This window comes from Onychomys torridus, chromosome 2 (assembly GCF_903995425.1).
Source record: "Onychomys torridus chromosome 2, mOncTor1.1, whole genome shotgun sequence".
Classification (NCBI taxonomy): Eukaryota; Metazoa; Chordata; class Mammalia; order Rodentia; family Cricetidae; genus Onychomys; species Onychomys torridus.
In genome coordinates, this window is record NC_050444.1 from 56,518,861 (window position 1) to 56,539,261 (window position 20,401).

Here is a 20,401-nt window from a genome sequence, read left to right on the forward strand (position 1 = left end):
TAAGGGATGGTGCCACTCACTCTCAGGTTGGCTCTTCCTAATCGGTTGAGGCAATTCAGTCCCTCCCAGACATCCCCATAGGCCAACCTGATCTCCACATGCCTTGTTGAGACTTAGGAAATCCTAGGTAGTGTTACAAAATTAACATAGGGGCTGGAGAGAGGCTCAGCAGTTAAGAGCACTTGTTGGCTCTTGAATAGGACTCAGTTTTGGTCCCAGCACCCACACAGCAGCTCACCAACTGACGCCTCTTCTGAACTCCAAGGTCTCAGGATGCACACAGTACACACATATACACTCCGGCACACACACATACATATATTAAGTATTTTCAAAACACTAACATCACATGAATGAATAAATGTAACACACTTTCCATGTATGGTTTTCAGACATAGCTTTCTTACAAAATAGTGAGCAAGCTGAAAGTGCTAGCCATACACTTATAATCTTGGTAGTGGGGAGAGGTAGAAGCAGGAGGATTAGGAGTTCAAGGTCAGCCTGGTCAGTATGAGAAGACAACCCCCACCACCCACCCAAAAATTACACAGTGAGTTTTTGTTTTGTTTTGTTTTTTTATATGCATGTAGGTGCCTGAGGCCAGAAGACAGCCAGTTGTTGAACTGGCTTTGAGGAGGCTGGGAACCAAGCTCCTGTCCTCTGCAAGAGCACCAAGTATTCTTAACTGCTGAGCTATTTTGCTCTGGCCTCTTCTGAACTTTCTATTTCATTTGTACATTCACTGAAAACAGGGTTTTGTCTTTTAAATTTAATTGTATTCCATAACCTCATTTAAAAAGCAAGCAGCCACCGGGCGGTGGTGTTACACACCTTTAATCCCAGCCCTCGGGAGGCAGAGCCAAGCAGATATCTGAGTTCGAGGCCAGCCTGGTCTACAGAGCGATATCCAGGATAGGCACCAAAACTACATGGAGAAACCCTGTCTTGAAAAACCAAAGCAAGCAGCCAAAGTGTGGTAGGGCTTTCACGAGATTCCCCAGGCAGTTTGCAAGTCCATTAGTGTATGAGAAGCCTAAGTTCTGACACAGTAGCTGGCTGTAAAGTGAACACATTACCTACTAGTAGAGACTTTCTGTCTCCACACTAGTGGCACTTTGGGATACACCTGCATTCTAGAGTGTTAACAGATCTCTGGCCTCTCATTAGGTGCCAGCTACTTTCCCCTCCCCACACTGTGTCAACCAAGATCACATCTTTCAAATTTAGCCCTCAACACTGCAACAACTTAATAGGAAAACATTCATAGAAGTAGAATAGTCATCTACTTGAATTTTTCCTTCAAGTATAAATTGTTTTCAAAAAGTTGTACTTGTTAATGCCAAATCATGTATGCTTCTCTAACCTCAGTGCTATCCATCTAGAGCAGAATGTCTTCATTCCCATCTCTCCACTTGTCAAGTGACTTCAGCTTTACTCTAAGCCTCCCTCCCTCCCACCCCCTTGAGCCCCAGGGTTCAATCAAGATACTAACTTTCTAGAAAGTAATGAACATCCCTTTGTGCTACCATTAACACGACCTATCCTTTTTAAGTTATAAACTAGAAGGCAGGTCTAAAGTTTTAGGTGTTTTTTAAAAATACTTTTGTGTGTGCATGTACCTAACAAGGCCAGAAAGGGTGGTGGATCTCTTGTAGCTAGAGATACAGAGCAGCCTGATGTGGCTGGTACAAACTAGACACTGATCCTTTAGAAGAACTGCAAGTATTCTTAACTAGTGAACCATACCTCCAGCCCTAAACTTGTAGTGTTTAGGGTAAACCTTTTGTGTAAGACTGTAAGGTGATGCTACAGTTTCCATGTTATAAAGTAATAGCATATTGCTTTTCCCTGGTTGCTGTTCAGTTTGGATACCTGGTTAGGTCATCTGGTAAATTTATCTTAATAATCTATTACTAACAGAGTTAACTAAGATTTCTATCTTGATAAGTCCAACCAATGAATAACATTTGAGCTTGAAAGTCTTCATTTGGCTTCTAAGATATATGCCCAACTTCTTCCTTTACTAGCGTTCTTATAATCAATTTTTACTGTTTTCTTGAATACTTTTTTTGGTTTCTCTGTGTAGCTTTGGAGCCTTTCCTGGAACTCACTCTGTAGACCAGGCTGGCCTCGAACTCACAGAGATTCACTTGGCTCTGCCTCCCAAGTGCTGAGTTTAAAGGCATGTGACAATACCACCTGGCCTTTAACTGTAAGAGTATAAACCTCAAAGCCAAGAGTTTGAGCTTCTTGCCTCTCTTTTCAATACTGGTTTTGATGATCTGATCTCTATTATAACAAGGTTTGTTACCTCACTGTATGACATTTCACTTAAATGTCTTAACATGACACCCCCATATCCAAAGCCAAACTCATTTTTGCTGCTAATGCTTCTTCCAATCAGTTAATACTTCAATAACAACAATAAAATCCTTAAGGATTGATTTATGAAGTCAGTTTATTTTAATTTAGTATTTAATGTTTCAGTGGTCAGTTGTTGGTGTTGCTTTGGTCTGCAATGAGGCAGCAGCATATGGCTGGAAGTACAGTGTAGAGCTAAACCATTAGCTCATCGGCCAGGAAGTGAAAAAGTAAAGAGGACTGTTGGATGCTACTGTTTTCCTTGGGGAGAGAAGTTTCCTTTGGGCCTTCCTAGAGATTCCACCACCACTCAGTAGTTCTTGATATCCTAGGGATTAAGCCTTACACATGGTCCTCTGGGTAGACCGTAATCAAACCATAGCAAGCCTCTAATAGCAGTGCTTCTGGTTTAAAGCAGAAAGGATCTTAGGCTCCTTCATGTGCATCTAATAGTAGTTCACCTACAGTGTCTCTACTATTACCCTAGTCTAATAATTTGCCTTGCCTGGATTATCTCAGGGGTCAACTAACAGGTTACTGGTTTGCTTCAATTACTGTATTCTCAGCAGGTATTGATCATTTAAATAAAGGTTTGTGTCTTGTTTAGGTTGGTTGCTTCCTACCTAAGAAAACAACAGTCCTTATAGTGATCTGTGGAGCCATTACCTGTACTCAATTCCTATTGCGGTCTCTGCTCCTTTGATCTAGCTGGGGCACTCCCACCTTAGAACATTTGTTATTGCTGTTGCCTGCCTAGTGGGTTCACTGGTCAATCTTCATGGGCAGTTTATGGTTTTTTTTTTTTGTTTTTTTTTTTATTCTTTGCAGTTTTGCTCAAGTGAAGTTGAGCAAATTAATTTTACTCTTTAAAATTACAATGACAAGCTTACTTCTGTTACTTGTTTTCTACCACAAATAGTGTGTTCTTTGCTAAAGTACAAGGAAGAGAGGATCTTTGTTTTCTGAAGTATCTCAGAAGCAGCAGGTACGTGGTACAGGCCTTTTTTGTTTGTTTGTTTTTCAAGACAAGGTTTCTCTGTGTAGCCCTGGCTAGCCTCGAACTCACAGAGATCTGTCTATCTCTGCCTTCCGAGTGCTAGGTTTAAAGGCTTAAAGGCAAGTGCCACCACCACCTGGCTGCCTAATATTTTTTAAATAAACTTAAAGTATTTTCAGATTAGTATTTCATTAAAACAAAAGAACAATAATTAGAATACACTAATTGTAAGTAATTCTAGTTGAGGTTTCAGTTTTCCTCAACTAAGGGCTGAATCTCATAGGATACCAAGTAATAATTACAAATTTTTTTGATACTATGAGAACAGTTTCAGTTGTGCTGCTTTTAATCTTAGGTAATGGAGGGAAAAAAATCAAATGCACATGACCTGTGTACAAATGCCTAGGAAGAGAAAAACATGTGCCTTGGCAGACAAGACGAAATCTGCCAGTGTTAAGACTAGTTCCTCTGTATTTTATATGCATAAAATGTTGTATTGTTTAAGGAAGTATTCTGATCTGGGCATAACTTTATAATTTCTGCACTTGGGTCGGGGGATCATAATCTTGAGGTAGGCAAGCAGGCCTGGGGAGACACAGTTTCTCAGTTTTATCTGGGATACATACGTCTGTGTTCCGAGAGTTAAGATGAATTTTGCTCTCACAGCACCCACATCTGGGGCTCAACAACTAATTATAACTCCAGTTCTAAGGTGATGGATCCAACATCCCTGGCCTCCTTGTGCACTGCACTCATGCACATACCCACCCCTACACACATTTTTTTTTTTTAAAGCAAATTGCTGTTAAAGTGGTTCTGCAATACAAGTTAAAAGTGCAGGCTCTTCAAAGAGGTTCCTGGACAGGGGCTCTCCGATCATTTGCAAGGCAGTTTTGGCATACGTCTGTGAATTCTCTTGGGGGATGAATATTAAATAAGCTTTAGGGGGTTGGGGATTTAGCTCAGTGGTAGAGGCCCTGGGTTTGATCCTCAGCTTAAAAAAAAAAAGCTTTAGGTGTCCGATTCTTAAGTTCTTAGTTTGAAAGAGATGCAGGTATTATTTTACCCGGGCCTTTACATTTCTGTTTTGTAAACTGGGGCTCAACTCAAATCTGTAAAGGCCTTCACTGGCTGTAGATAACCATGAAAATATTTACTGCCATTAAGTACAAAGCCAAACAGCTTGTGGCTTGGTAAGCTGCCAAGAGCACAAGAAGTGGGGAGTCAAAGGTGATTTTAGAGCTTTTCTAGCAAGGAAACCACCTATATAGGACATTCATTTTACACCATATGTGGCAGTATGAGGAGTGTTAAGTATCAAGGAATGAGTACTGCTGACCAAGTACAAGTAACTTTCTCTAGATGAGACATTGTATCATTTATAAACTCAGTAATGCTTTGTTCAGAATTTAGTAATAACTGTAGAAAGTATAGTTACATTGTGTAAAGGCTTTTAGTCAGTTTATACAATTGTTGATTAGGTTTGAAGTACTCCAAAGATGTTTTGATACACAATTTCAGGTTAGCACTGTACTTTTTAGTTAAACTGGACTCAGCAGGAGTCTCTTCTAGTAGCATGTAAATATATGCCAGCTTTCTTTTTCATCTGTTAGGTGTGGAACCCCTGTCTTCACAGTGAGTCTTTGCTTTTTAGCAGCCTCCCCATGTCAGCCTTGCTACATGGTCAGTCTTCTGTTTTGTAGGTTTTATAAAGCCTAAAAGCTCTAGTTCAGAAACAGCTCTAATAAATCGGGCACTGGAGACTCTGGCTAAGGAAAATGAGGTTTTTTGTTGTTGTTGTTGTTGTTGTTGTTGTTTTAACAAAAAGGCTAAAATTTCAAAGTTAAAACAGTAACTGGTAAATTGAAATAGGTGACTGAAATAAACATGCCTACATTATAAATAACCCTATTGGAAAATATTAAATGCAGTTAGAATATGCATATTCTAACTGTCAATAAGGCTCAAATGGAGCTGTGTGATGATACACACCTACTGTAATCCCAGCATTATATATAAGAATTGCTTCCTTCCCAAGCTTCTAAAAATATATTTAAAAATTGATGATTCTCCAGGCAGTGGTGGCATACGCCTTTAATCCCAGCACATGGGAGGCAGAGGCAGGCAGATCTCTGTGTTCAAGGCCAGCCCTGGTCTACAAAGTGAATCCCAGGAAAGGCGCAAAACTACACAGAGAAACCTTGTCTTGGAAAAAAAAAAAAAGTTGATAATTCAATAATGACAATTTCCTTCAGAGTAAAAACTGGAAATAAAGTGAATTACAGGTTTGATCTCAGATTAAATTCAGGACACTTAGAAATTTAAGTGGTTGAGTATGGGCGAGAAGCAATCTTTACACGAATTTCTAGATGTGGATTTTTTTGTTTACTTTTTGTGCTGGGCCTTGAATTCAAGGCCCTGTGTTCAAGCACATGCTTTATCACTGACCTAGACTCTCCAGCTCGAGAAACATAAAATACTGTTACTAGGACACCACAGACCTGGTTTTAAAAGGATACTGGATAATTTCACTCATTTCTTCTGAAGTTGTAGAATTTGCATCCATTTTTTCAGCAGCTGTCACAACTGTTGCAAAAGCCTTTTGAATACACAAGACAAGAAAAGAAAACTTGTTGCCAGGCATCTTTCTGTCCCCTTGAGATGGTTCTATAACTAATCAGGCTTTAATACTGCTGCTGTAGATAACTGGCACATCTCTTTCATCAGATTTCAAATTCTCAAAACCACACTAGAAAGTTGTCGGTTATTCATTAAGAATAACAACATTGGTTCTTTATAAGCTAGTTTTAGAGAACTAAAGCAGAATGGCAAAAAACACAGCCAGCCAACAATTTAAAAAGCAAAGAAAGCCGTGTCTCTACTGTCAATCTCTTACTCTAGGGAAATGCATATTTTTCTTGGAAGAGGCTAGTTAGTTCAGCTTATCCTTTAACACTGACTAGATAACAGCTTGGCTTTTGACAGTTAGGGTCTTTGTAATACTCTTCCCTCTATTACCTTACCATGCATTTCTTGTTCTTCCGGATTAGAATTTCTTCTGTTGTGTGAGGGGTATTCACTACACCCTGTGTTCTGTGGAGTGCACAGACAGTGGCCTGATCCTTTGTTTGGCTGTTGCTCTTAAAGAATACAGGATCAGAAGAGGAGCTCGTGAATGCAGACTGCTAAGATGTTCATAATGAAATTTGTGCTTCCCAAACAAAAATTTAAAAGTAAAAATAGAAATCAAAATAATAAAAAATTCTAGGACAGTTGCCTCAAGTTAAACAACTAGCATGTTTTTTGTTTTGTTTTGTTTTGTTTTGTTCCCAGAGCTGAGGCCCGAACCCAGGGCCTTTACCACTGAGCTAAATCCCCAACCCCCTAGCATGTTCTTCGTGACCTACCTCTGCCCAATCGACAAGGTTAATTAGCCGGCTACACTCCAGGTGCAGTTTATATGCGATACAGATGTCAGGGGCAATATTTGGAATGCAGCCTTCCTCACTTTTTAGTGCTTCATTCTAAAAACAGCAGATTAAAAGTGAACCTGTTAGAAATCATTAAAAGCCAAAAGATATTAGTTGAACTTCTTAGAGTTTGAAAGAAAATGGCCCCAAAAGGGAGTAGCACTATTAGGAGATTCAGCCTTACTGGAGGAAGTGTGTCACTACTGGGGGTGGGCTTTGAGGTCTGTTTTCTCTGGCTTCCCTCAGTGTGACAGTCCCCCCACTTCCTGTTGCCTGCCTATGGAGGTACCACACCTGCCTACATGTCACTATGATCCCCACCATGATAACTGACTGAACTTCTGAAACTGTAAGCTGCCACCACAATTAAATGTTGTCTTTTATAACAGTTGGCACGGTCATGGTGTCTCTTCACATCAATGAAAATCCAAACTAAGACACTCCTAAATTTAGTAAATCAGAAAGAAGAATCTTCTCGTTTCCTTCAACAGTATTCTTATTTGGGTCTAAGTCTTAGCCATAACCCACTAGCTCTAAGCCATCCTTCCAAGACTTGTTTTCAAATCTTAGTTATATATTACTATTTTCTGAGACTACCATAATACATTTCAGTTTGCTGTAATGAGTTCAGAATTCTCTAGGAATAATTACCCAATAAAATGCTACTTCCAACATTTGTTAAACAATCAACCACAGAGCACTAACACCGAGCAGCTCCCAACACCTGTAATTTCAGCTCCAGGGACTCGTCACATGAGCTCACATCCATATGCATATTAAAACAAGTCTTTAATATGTGTGTCTTTGATAAGTCTCTGATATGAAACCATATCAAGCTCCTGATTACCACTGTCACTGAAAACCACTGGCGTGTTATAACTTCCTACTCTGTATTTCTCCTCCCATACTTCACATTTGATGGGCATATGCCATTTTACCAAGAGCAGGCAGTAGTCGGGGATGTTTTGATGGGGTCATTTTTCTTCTTCATTTTATTGTGTATACAGTGTTCTGCCTGCATGTGTCCCTGCAGGCCAGAAGAGGGCGCCAGATCTCATTACAGGTGGTTTGAAGAGCATCTGATGCTCTTAACCGCTAAGCCATTTCTCCAGCCTAGAGTCATTTTTTAAAATTAAATAACCATTATGTGTGTGTGTATATGGATGTGTGGGGCATGTGGAGGTTAAAAGTCAACTTTGTGGGATCAGTTCTCTTTCTACTTTTACATGGGTTCGAGATGAAACTCGGGTTATAAACTTATTACTAGGTAATCACTAGCCCCTCCATCCACTGAGCTGGGTGACTGCCTACTTTACTTTTTTCCAAGTCTCACGAAGTTCAGACTGGCCCTGACTTAAGAGTGCCTTCTGAACCAGCTGTTGTGCACACACATCTATGCGTGTACAAAACCCCTAGCCATCTACTTACCATCTACCAAACAGAATATCCAGTATTCATTTAACTGTCAGAAGACAGTAGTTCTGAACATCTGAAACTGAAATTAGTAATGTTTTGGGTTTTAGGCAACTGTGTCTGCCATTGTATGTTGTCTGAGGGGTTTCTGCAGCAATTGCTCTTAGGTTAAAAACCCAAGATGAAATCCTGGTGTACTTTTTCCATTTAAGTAAGCATTTGTAATTTTACATACTTTGATTGGCCTTATCACATGACCACTGACAAACTGTTGTTACCTACATAGGAATCATTTTTCACAAGAGTAAGGCATTATATCCTAAAGCTTTATGCTTATGACTTATTTAAAAACTTGTGTGTGTGTGTGTGTGAGCATGCACATGTGTAGGTAAGAGGACAATTTTGGGGAGTCAGTTCTCTCATACCAAACTCAGATCATAAGGTTTGGCGGCAAATGCCTTTATATGTGGAGCCATCTCCCTGGTTTTATCCCATGAAAAGCAGACGGGTTCCATATGGGCAAACATGCAGCCTCAGTTGATTACTGATATCACTGAGTCAGTTCACCTAAAATCTAAGAATCTTTTTTTCCTTAGAAAACTGAGTGGCAGCACCCAGAGCTGCTAACTTTCTGCTCATTAAAACAGAACTGCAGACTGTGATTATTTTTTGTAATGCAGACAGCTAGGGCTTGAGCTTAACTGTGGGAGAACTGTTCATTCCCTTCTTACCTTTAAATAATAATAAGGATTGTTGAGTGCAGTGTGGAGGGCGATTCGTGGAGCAGCATTTAAGTGCTCACGGAGTGTGTGGGCAGCAGTGAAGTACACTACCTCATGCAAAGGCTGGCTCTCCGGAGGCAGAAGGTAACCTCTGAAACAGGGAAATCAGGAATCAGCCCTTAGACATGCACAGGGTTATTTTCACTTCAACAGTGCTGTCAACCCTCTATGGCTGAATATTTTTGTTACTTAAACAGTGAAATACACAACCAAACCAAAGCTAGGGAATGGCTCCCATACAGTTTCACCCAGAATTATACCTTAATACTACTTTAAAAACATCCTCTGTATTTGTGATAGCTATTCTTGGTGGTCTACTTGACTACATCTAGAATTAACTTAAAATGCAAACAGCTGTGCATTCCCATGAGGCATTTTTCTTTTTGGTTTTTCAAGACAGGGTTTCTCTGTGTAGCTTTGCGCCTTTCCTGGAACTTGCTTTGGAGACCAGACTGGTCTCAAACTCACAAAGATCCACCTTGCTCTGCCTGCCAAGTGCTGGGATTAAAGGCATGCGCCACCACTGCCAGCAGGCCACACCTTCTTAAGGCAGCCTACACAAAGGGCATGAAAGGAAACTGGCTTTTTGTCTACTTGCTCTCCTTCTCTCTGGCAAGTTCATATATCTTTTTGCTGAGGCATTCCTTCACTGGTTATTAGAGTCTACCTCTTCAGGACTCTGACATACTGGGCCAGCTGAGACATCCAGCCTTGTGAACAACCATTGATTAGATTCTTGGACTTTCTATCAGGAGACAGCCACTGATGGACTAGCTGGACCACAGCCTGTAAGCCACTCTAATAAATACTCTTCTATCAGTTCTGTTCTTCTAGAGAACCCCCCATCCCCCAATACAGTATTTAAAGAAACTGTGTCTCAGTTCTGAGTCAAACCTTTAGTCAAACATCTGAGCATCTGTTATATTTATGCTTAAAATCTGTAAAGTAGAACTTCTTAAAGTATTGAATTTCTTAAGTTACTTAGAAAACACATCAACATTCTAGTCTTTGGGTTTTGTGTCAGGAAAACAGTTGATACTTTTTCATGGAAATGATACCGAGGAGCTAAGACAGGGCTAAAGAGATGGCTCACTGAGTCAAAGCCACAGGGCAAAGCAACAAATGTGAGGACCTCAGCCTGAATTCCAAGTACAGTGTAAACAGCCACATGTGGCCGTGTGCACCTGTATGCCCAGTGCTTACATCTAAACTTCAGTTCAGTGAGATGACAGCATCAAAGAGGCCACCTGATGCTTTTTGGCCTCCATTCCATGCATATGCACACTCATATATACACATGCTCATACACCACACCCATACAAACGGGGGAGAAAAAAGAGGCTAAATTTTAGTTTTAAAGTCTTTAAAAACAAATTGTTCACTAATAAAATTTCAATTATTACAAAACTGAGCATAACTTAGAACTTTATCTTTTCCTATGAGCTAGATAACAAACTAATTTTAATGAAGTGTTTACTTTTAATCTATGTTGAATCAATGTCTGCGCCATGACTGTGACACAGGTCTGTAGAGGGCCTGCCAGGAAGCCTGCAAGGCAGAAGCTTTGGCATATAAAGCACAAAGACAGAACAGTAAGTTACAGCCTGGATTCAAATAGTCAGCTCATGGGTCTTATCAGGTGTCAGTCACAGGAGAGACTGTGCAGCTCCTTTTTCTACCAGTGAAGGTAGAACAAAGCAGCTACTCTGTATCCGAAGACACTCCTGCTACTCTTCCTCCTCCTAGTGCCCTTTCAGCTGGAGAGAAGGCCACTCCCCAAGAAAGCCTCATCCTCTTCCTCTGTCCTGCTGCTGTCAGTGACTGAAGAGGAGAGGAAGTGAAGAGGGCACTGGCCATGCACATCCTTCCTCACTACCTCCTCCTCCCACCTCAACAGTCTGCTCTCAGATGCTGGTCCTTCTCCACAGTGCACTTGTAGAGCAGCACAGATGTGGACGTGGTATCCTGCTTGTATTTAATTTTAAATGTCTGCCAAGCTTCTGTACTCTAGGCCCTGTGGACTAGATGGAAAGGATTTCTGACAGTGGAGCCTCTCTCTGAGCTTCGGGTATCAAGTCTTCCCTCTCTCTCAGCTTTGTTTGCCCTCTTTGCTCTTCTGTTTCCTTGCCTTTCTTCCTTTTAGCTTTAACTAATCTTAATCTCTTTCCTCCTGAGAGAGACAGTCTTGGCAACAACACCAAGTCTGTGTGTGGGAAATTTTGTGATTTCACAACAAATTTCAATCATTCTCAGCATGATTTCAGCAGCTGGTGAAAGGCTGAACTGTGAGATGTAACAAGCAGGAAGTCAGAAGAGTGGCTGGGTGGTTAGGGAGCCTCACAAATGCTGGGTTACAGGCATGAACAGGCACACTCTGCTCTGCTTTTCACTGCTTGGTATACGTCCCATTTTAATTAAGTCTGTAACATGGTCCAAGTTTCTAAAAGAAGGTCACACTTGGAGGTTAATTTCATGTACACATATAAAGCTGGGTTTTGGATAGAAAATCTACTAAATGATCTTACCAAGAAAGAATCATAAAACAAACTAAAATGGGAGACTTTGATAGTTCCTAAGCAGATATTTCAATATATATTTGGTGCTGATATTTAGTTGTCCTGATAAAATATTTAGAACAAAACAGCAACATGTCTAGTATACAATGTCTATTTCTGGGTGTGGCCCAGATCCAGCATTTACTACTTATACAGGCAGAAAAATGATAAATTACAGTGCAAAACAGGGGGAAATACTTTGAAACTTCCCGTATTTCCTCACCCAGACTAATGGGCTAAATGAAGTTTAAACCTGCCTTCCTGAACCAATAGTAAAAAATTAACCAAGTCATTTGATTAGACAACTCAACAAGGACAGAATCTGGTCAATAAAACGGCTCAGCCTGGTTAGATGGAGAAACGCCCTGGGGTGGCTCTGGGCAGCGAGTTTACTAGTGTCTGGGCAGCTACTTTACCAGTGTCATTTGGAAAAGCAGGATTCCTTGAAGCTTCTGAGAGCATCAGACTCACCTCACCAGGTTGTCGATGAAGTTCACAACATTTTCTCTGAGCATTTCAAACTTTGTTTGCTTCTTAGTTGATCTCCTTAACTCCTTCATTTCCAATAAGGACTACAGGGCCCAGTGGGGAAAAGAACACATTTTTGTTCATCTGAGGACAGGAATACTTCCAGAGAGAGCTGTCACTCATGTAAAGGAGCATGAGCTATGACTCAAGTAGAATCTGGGAAGACTCTGGCCCTCTACATGTTTTGCTTCAAACATGTACCAAGTGAATGTTCAAGGAAAGAGGGCGGTGACATCACTGCTCAGGCACCCAGAGTGCTCACTGTTTAGAAACCATCAGTCCATGTAGGAGCATGAGGGAGAGTGCTACAAGAACAGGGAAGAAACCCCCACATTACCCCACAGCTCTGGGCCACATGAACAATCTGAGAGTTTACTTTCACCCAGACTGAAACAATGTGTTCCATTTATAACTTGGGAGTGTGCTACAAAGAAGGGTCTTCATGTGACAATCAAGGGCTGAAAGTGCCTTCTCTGAGCACACTGTGGCTCCATTTCTTTTTCACCCTGTGAATGTCCATTCAAGAGAAAGACAGGCTGAAGTTTCAATGTTAGGGCACTAGCTAATGGTGAGGCATCCTGGGTTTGCTTCCAGCATCACTGGGGTGAGTGAGTGAGTGAGTATGTGTGTGTGTGTGTGTGTGTGTGTGTGTGTGTGTGTGTGTGTGTGTGAGAGAGAGAGAGAGAGAGAGAGAGAGAGAGAGAGAGAGAGAGAGAGAGAGAGAGAGAGAAGAAACTGGTGTTAGGCTCTCTTGACTCGGATCAAAAAGAGAAGTACGTACATTATATCTACATATTCTTTTTATAAGCCATATACCTATTTTTCCCTTACAGATAGTTAATTCTGTTTTCTTCCTTGACACTTCAGGAATGGTTTCTATATTTTCTAGTAGACTATAGACTGTGTGCATGTACAATCTAGGACGACAGTGAGAAAAATGACAGTATTCTAGTACAAAATGGAATCTACCTCTAGGTGGAGACACACTTGTCCTTTCCCTTGTGAATTAATTCAGTACCACAGACTAAGGCCCCAGCTAGGTGGCATTCATAGTGAGGCTGGTTCATTTACCTTGAGATAATGTGGTTTTCCTTTCCAGCATTCCCAACATCTACTTACTAAAGAACCTCCATGAAGTTTGGCTGGATTTCCCGGTCTTTCTGATTACTGCCTCAGGCATAAGTATTCCTTTTTCTTTTACATGCTTTTTTAACTTCCTAACCCTTTGGACTTCCATATTTTCTAAGGCTATCCTCCTTGCTCTGTGGCTGCTTGCTTATTTTTCCGATTTTCCTCCTTTGGGCAGCTGCAAGAATTGCAGCTTGCCTGCCCTGTTGTGTGGTTGTGTGTGTGTGTGTGTGTGTGTGTGTGTGTGTGTGTGTGTGTGTGTAGTGTTTTTTCTTTTGTTGTTGTTGTTGTTGTTTAGCACTATTAATTGCCCTCAAGTTTGTTTGAGCACCTGGTTAATTTTTTTCTTCATTATTATGACTAAGGACCCCAAAACAGGACCTCAATTTCCATGGTATTATATGATGGGTTCCCCAAGATTTCCTGTAACTCTTTTCTGCCTTCTATCTCTTCACGAGGCACAGAAAAGCAAGCCCTTCTTGCAGTTTATATGGCATCAGTCTGTCTCATTTTCTAGTGCAAAGTCTGCATTGTTCCTGGTTGTGAGGTAAAAAATGAAAGTGAGACATTCTGGCAGAGCTAGTCTAGACCAGTTAAAACAGGAGCACCACTCCTAATGCAGCTCGAAGGAAAAGAAAGATACCTGACCTTCTGAAGGTGATAGAGGTCTGTTTTCTGCAGCCCCTTTGGCTGTGATCCACAAGCATCCTCTTCCTCTTTATTATCTGTTTTGAATACAAAACCAATGTACAATAGAGGAAAGTTACAATTATCTTTTTAACACGAGCAAGATTCTATCAGACAAATGATACTCATTGCAGAAGCTAAAGACAATATAGTTTATATGGTAGTGAGGTCTTCAACAACTAGATCCTGAATTTTGAATGTTTTGAACCAACAGAACAAAAGCCTGTATAAATATTTTTTTAAAAAAATTGAAGCTGGGCAGTGGGGCACACCTTTAATCCCAGCACTCAGGAGGCAGAGGCAGGGGGAGCTCTGAGTTCAAGGCCAGCCTGGTCTACAGAGTGAGTTCCAGAACAGGCTCCAAAGCCACACAGAGAAACCCTGTCTTGAAAAACTAAAAAAAGAAAAAAAAAATCATACCAACTTGAAACTATGTCGCGTTGACCTCACTAACATTTTAAGCATGATAAGCTACATTCTGAATTTACTATTCTTGACTCATTACTGTTCCATATGAGGAAGATGATATATAAAAGCTGTAAAAATCTATTTGACGAAAAGAAACCCTGTTAAAATGTATAGCTATGCTTCTGGAGGGGATGATGCTCCGACTTGGTAACCTAACACTTGCAATGGTTTGCTTCAAGTATGGAAGAAGAATTTAGCTAAAGAATACACATTATTCTTAAAGAATCAGATAATTCCTGATTTTAGCAATAAATAACCTAAAGTTATGGTAACTACTAGCTAAATTCTTTTTTTTTTTTTTTTTTTTTTTTTTTTTTTTTTTTTTTTTTTTTTGGGTTTTTCAAGACAGGGTTTCTCTGTGTAGCTTTGCGCCTTTCCTGGAACTCACTCTGTAGACCAGGCTGGCCTGGAACTCACAGAGATTCGCCTGTCTCTGCCTCTCGAGTGCTGGGATTAAAGGCATGCGCTACCACTGCCAGGCTGCTAAATTATTTTTTACATTTCATTAACATGTAGCAGAACCTTAAAATTGTTACCCTCAGTCTGATTTGACTCCCCCCATTTAAATTCAAATTATAATAAGCCATAAGCCAACAGTGTACAGAAACCAGAGGTGGAAAATAACCAATTATTTTTCTTCCTGTGAGAAATGTTAATACATTTTGTTACTAATAACAATTGACTTTTTAAAACTGAGAAATAAAGAGAAATCATCAGGATGGTGATTTTGCTTTAATTAATAAAACACTTTAATTTTTATACTATTGCCAATCATTTTAATCTTCAAACTTCCATTTGAGAAGCTGTGATCCTTTAGTGTTAGTATAACACAGGAATTGTTCACTAGGTCGTGTCACATAAATTATAGCTAAAATTACTATGGAATCAGCAGTTTCTTCTTAGGGAATGAATTCCTGAATCAAATTTATTTTATATTTTTCTATACTTTTTGCTATATTTATGTTCTTAAGAATAGCTTCTCATTTGGTGAAACTACAACTATGAACTGATCTCTCTCTCTCTCTCTCTCTCTCTCACACACACACACACACACACACACACACACACACACACACACACACACTAAGCTGGAGACCAAGAGAGGTGGATTATTGTCTAGGTGCATATCAAACAGCTTGCTTTTTCTTCCTAGATTTCATTTTCTCGTTTCTGAAATGATCTCAACTTCCAGTCTTTTAACATTTTCACTTTTGTAAAATAGTTCAGGGAATTACTGTGGTAGTAATATTCTGGAGGGAAGCCTTCTTAGCATATGTCTGGAACTGCTCACCCTGCCTGTTTGTACCACACCACTTTGATCTCTTATAATCGAGCACTCATCAGAAGAGTACCCTGCACAAAGGTTACAGAAATACAAGCAAAGATTCCCACAAAACAGTTTCCTAGAATTAAAGGAGGTTAAGACAAATGAACATCTACCAAATACAGAAGGGATTCAGACTCCAAACAAAGTATTTTCATGGTGCCATGTCTACGCCTCTTTCCTCAGCCCCATCCTAACAGCCCCTGGATCAGGAAAGAGTAGAAAGTGGTCTCTCTGAAGAATCAAAATTGTCTACAGGCATCTCACCCTGAATTTAATATCCCCCAATTTCATCTGAAGAATGAACATGGTCTTCCTCCATTTGATTTTCTACACTGTTTAAAGCAAATCTAGAAGAGAAGCACTCTGCCTACTTGCGATTGTTGAGATGTGACATTCTAAGTCATGCCTGCTGACTGATCTTGAGTTTCAATGCCATTCTGGTTAAAGAACTGCCATGCAGCAAGAATGGGCAGGGTTTTACACTTACTGACCATCAAGGTTCTGAAACTGGGTCAGGAAATCCTTTACTTTCTGTGTTGTGCTGCCAAGCTGCTTTTCAGTGGAGGAATTCAACACCTCCAAACAGTTCTGAAGTATGCTCATCAGTTCATCCTTGGCCAGCATTCTATAAAGAAGCAGTGGAAGATTGAATACAACTAGAAAATTAGCATACCTAAAACTTTTTCTACAATATGAAATGTTTTTGTTCAGAAGATGAAATAAAATCTTCATTAGTAGTGACTACTGAACATATGTTACATTTAGAAGTATAAAATTCTCAACAATATTCTTAGTTGAGGAAGTATCCAAAGGTTTGTTTCCATAACCTGAGTCTGATACTTTAAGACAGAACAAGTTCATTACTTATTTCTGGTCCTCGGCATCCTTATCTGTAAATGGGAGTAACACTTTTGTGTTATGTGGCAACCTCTAAACTGAAGCATTCCCTTCTGCGTGGAGGCTTCTGTACTGACTCAGGACATAAATGAAGCCAACTATGAACTCACAGGTCCCAGAAATTTAAGAAACAAACAGTATGTATGTCCTTGAGTGTATATAGTACAACACTTAGTATATCAAAAAGTCTAAGCCACAACGGCTAAAATCAGGCAGTGGTGCTGATTTAGATAGTAGTAAAAGGTAAATAGAAAAGGAGATAAATTTAAAAAGAGTTCAAGGTATACATGGAAGTTAAGTATGTACCAGAGGTAGCATTTCAAATCACTGGGGAAAATATGCTAGGTGTCATAAAGGTATTTTCAAAAGAGAACACTACTTCACATTATGTACACAAATTTATTCTGACAGATGACACATGTATGGTTTGGAAACAGAAAGGAAACAGTTCATCCCAGAAGAAGCAAAGACACTAAAGCCTAATAATAACATTTGCAAAGAGGCAGATACACTGTTAGCACCAATGTGCATGGTAAAATCAACTTTATAGTTTAGTCTTAGAAAGTCTACATCCATGTATTCATTTTGTGGAAATAATTACACAAATGTATAAACACAATGCTTGTGATTAATGTTTGTAATAATGAAGAATTAAGAACAACTTAAATATATATCAAGTAAGAGTCTGATTAAATTAAACAAATCCACAAATGTAGGATATTTGAAATGATGATAAATAATGAAGTGGGACAACATACAGTGCTAGTGACAACTTACACACACACACACACACACGTGTGTGTGTGATGTCATGAGACAATACTCTGTAAGATACTATTATTATTATTATTATTCCCATTTTATTATTCCTGTATTAGAGATAAGTAAATAGAGGCACAGGGAATTTAAGGAACTTGTTCAGTGTCCCAAAACTGGTCACTGACAAAGCTAAACTTTGAACTTAGTGTGACGTGGCATCTATGTTCTCTTGAGGGGCAGAACGCACGAGGTTTCCTCCTTATCTGCTCCACACTGAGATTTCAAATCTGCATTACCAGAGCCAGCATCATGCATGTTCTGACTGACCATATACACTGTATCTCAAAATAGTGTCCATGCTAGGACACACATGCACACATACTAAACTGCATGAAAAAAACTTATTATAGAAAAATAAAAAAGTAGAGTAAAGGGACAACCACAGCAGACATTTGGGTTTCAATTTTAAAGTGGCCAATGGCAAATGATAAAATATAAAAAACAATGATGGGGAGTTAGCTATATGAATATTTAGAAAAGGTGCTTTTTGTGGGAGATAAATCAATAAGCTGCAAAGGTGGGTACATATGGCATGTTTGACAGGTAAGGCCATGATAATGGGCATGGAGGCAAGGGGCAGTAGGAAATGTAGCTACAAAGAAGTAAGAGAGCTGGGAACAGATCACTGTATGAACTAAGGCTTTTACTCTAGGTGAAATGAAGGGAATTAAGTCAAGCAAAAATAAAATTGCTACTCATATTTTCAAAAGATATTCTGACTGCTGCTTTGTAAGGAAACATGAATGAAATCAAGAAAACCACGTTTCTTCTCGCTGGACAGTCAGAAGGATACAGAAAGGTTGTAGGTTTCAGTGTGCTGGATCAGCATTTCAATTTCATATATGTCAACAAGGTATGTTCTGTATATTCCACAAGACCGAGAAGGTATCAGAGAAACTTTGAAGGAGCATGCATGGGAGAATGGGGGAAAACACAGAAGTTTTAGAAAACATTAAAGAAATAATGAACCATGTCAAATGCTGGTACCACAGAAATAAAGACAGAATTGACAGTGAAGTTTAGGGAACATGCAGGTCATGGATAACTTAGATAAAACCAGTTTAGATGAACAGAAACAAAGCCTCATTTATTGTAAATGGGTTTAAGGGAGAACTCCTTTCTTATATGTTACTTTCACTAACAACAACAAAGACATTTTTAATAGAAACAAAATACAAATTCATGTCTTTTTGTCTGTTTCTAATGATAAAAGTCATTGCTTAACATTAAGTGGATGATTTCAGTCCAGTTTTGGAAATAATTAATTTGAGATCAATGCCTAAATCCATCCAGCTTCTCCATGAATAAAAATAATTCTTCATTTCTGCTTTTTTTCCCCTAAAATTTTTTTTTATCCCTTCTGCTTTCTAGACCAGTTAATATGGCTCCTTGTCATCTGAGTACGCTATTCTTGTGACTACCTGTTTTCTTTTACGATTGCTGTGACAAAATACCCAAAATAAGGCACTCCTTCCTTCCTTCCTTCCTTCCTTCCTTCCTTCCTTCCTTCTTTCTTTCTTTCTTTCTCTCTCTCTCTCTCTCTCTCTCTCTCTCTCTCTCTCTCTCTCTCTCTTTTAAGGGAAGTTGGTTTATTTAGCTCATAGTTTCGGTTGATAAAAGTCCAAAATTGGAGATGCCCCATTGTTTAGGTATCTGATGATGAAGGCATCCTTGGATGTGGCATCTGAAACAAGAGCACTGGAAGGGAGGGATCACCTGGCCAAGAGAGGAAGCAATAGAATGGGGAGGGGCCACTCGTATTGGGTAATAACTCATTTTCACAACTAATTTACCCCATGAGATCAACAGTAATTCTGAGAACAGTACTCTACCAATTTAATAACCCAGCACATCTTATTAACCTATGTCTTAACAGTCTGGGCAGAGCTTAATAATTCCACAGTGAAGATCAAGCTTCCAATTTAAGAATCTTAAAAGGCTGAACTAAATCCAAGACAGTTTTACAGCATTTGTGTGCTCAAGAGTACTATGCACAATATTTGAGGAGACGACAGAAATCTATGGTTAATGCCTCTCATATGATTATTATGCACATAAAAGCTTGAAACCACTAAAGAAAGTGACTCTCAAAATCTTTTCAGCTTTTTGTCTGATTTTATGCTGAGTCTATAGATAGCTGTAGAAAATCTAACATGATACAAACTCAGGACTAGCAATCTCTATACTAAAAAAATGAAATGATATTTTGGTGCTTATAGTCTCAGATAGCTCCTACATTGACAAGACAAACCTAATTACTGTAGGTTAGTTTACTCTTCAGGAAGTGTTTCATTATCATTTAAAGTTGAAATGTAGAGTTAAGAAATTATGTTGAGGTGATTAAAAATATAGTCAGATTTTTTTTTAAATTCAATAAAAGCTTATGTGCTCAAATGTTGTTATTTGTACTGGCTAGTTTTTATGTCAACCTGAACAAGCCAAGAGCAAAAAACCACAATTAAGAAAATGCTTCCATGAGATCTGATGGTAGGCTAGCCTGTAGGGCACTTTCTTAATTAGTGATTGATGGGGAGGGTCCAGCCCACCTTAGGTGGTATATCACCCTAGGCTGGTGGTCTTTGGTTCTACAAGAAAGCAGGTTGAGCAAGTCATGAGGAGCAAGCCAGGAAGCAGCACTCCTGCTTGGCCAGTGCATCAGCTTCTGCCTCCAGGTTCCTGCTCTGTTTGAGTTCTTGCCTGGTCTTTCCTCAATGGACTACTGTGACTTGGAATATGTAAACCAAACTCTTCCCTCCCCAAGTTACTTGTAGTAATGGTGTTTCATCCCAGCAATAGTAACCTTAACTAAGATGCTATTAAAGTCGAAATCCTTAATCAGAGCCATTGAAATGTCTCAGCAGTTAAGGTATTTGTTGCCCAGGTTATGACCTGAATTTGATCCCTGGAGCTCACACAGTGGAAGGAGAAAACAGATTCCCCAAGTTGTCCTCTGATCTCCACATGCATGC

The 20,401-nt window shown here is 39.6% G+C and overlaps 1 protein-coding gene across 2 annotated transcripts in view; it reads right to left on the bottom strand.

Annotated features, from left to right (window-relative positions):
- Positions 1-3,517: 3,517 nt before the first annotated feature.
- Positions 3,518-20,401, bottom strand: part of Orc3 (origin recognition complex subunit 3) — a 76,687-nt gene continuing 59,803 nt past the window's right edge. For both annotated transcript variants that reach the window (XM_036177508.1, XM_036177507.1), the window contains 7 exons: positions 16,208-16,341; positions 13,883-13,959; positions 12,050-12,150; positions 8,973-9,114; positions 6,766-6,882; positions 5,878-5,957; positions 3,518-5,114 (listed from right to left, as the gene is read on the bottom strand). In XM_036177508.1, coding sequence (XP_036033401.1) covers positions 5,009-5,114; positions 5,878-5,957; positions 6,766-6,882; positions 8,973-9,114; positions 12,050-12,150; positions 13,883-13,959; positions 16,208-16,341 — 757 coding nt within the window. In that variant the 3' untranslated portion in view covers positions 3,518-5,008. The remainder of the gene's footprint in view (positions 5,115-5,877; positions 5,958-6,765; positions 6,883-8,972; positions 9,115-12,049; positions 12,151-13,882; positions 13,960-16,207; positions 16,342-20,401) is intronic.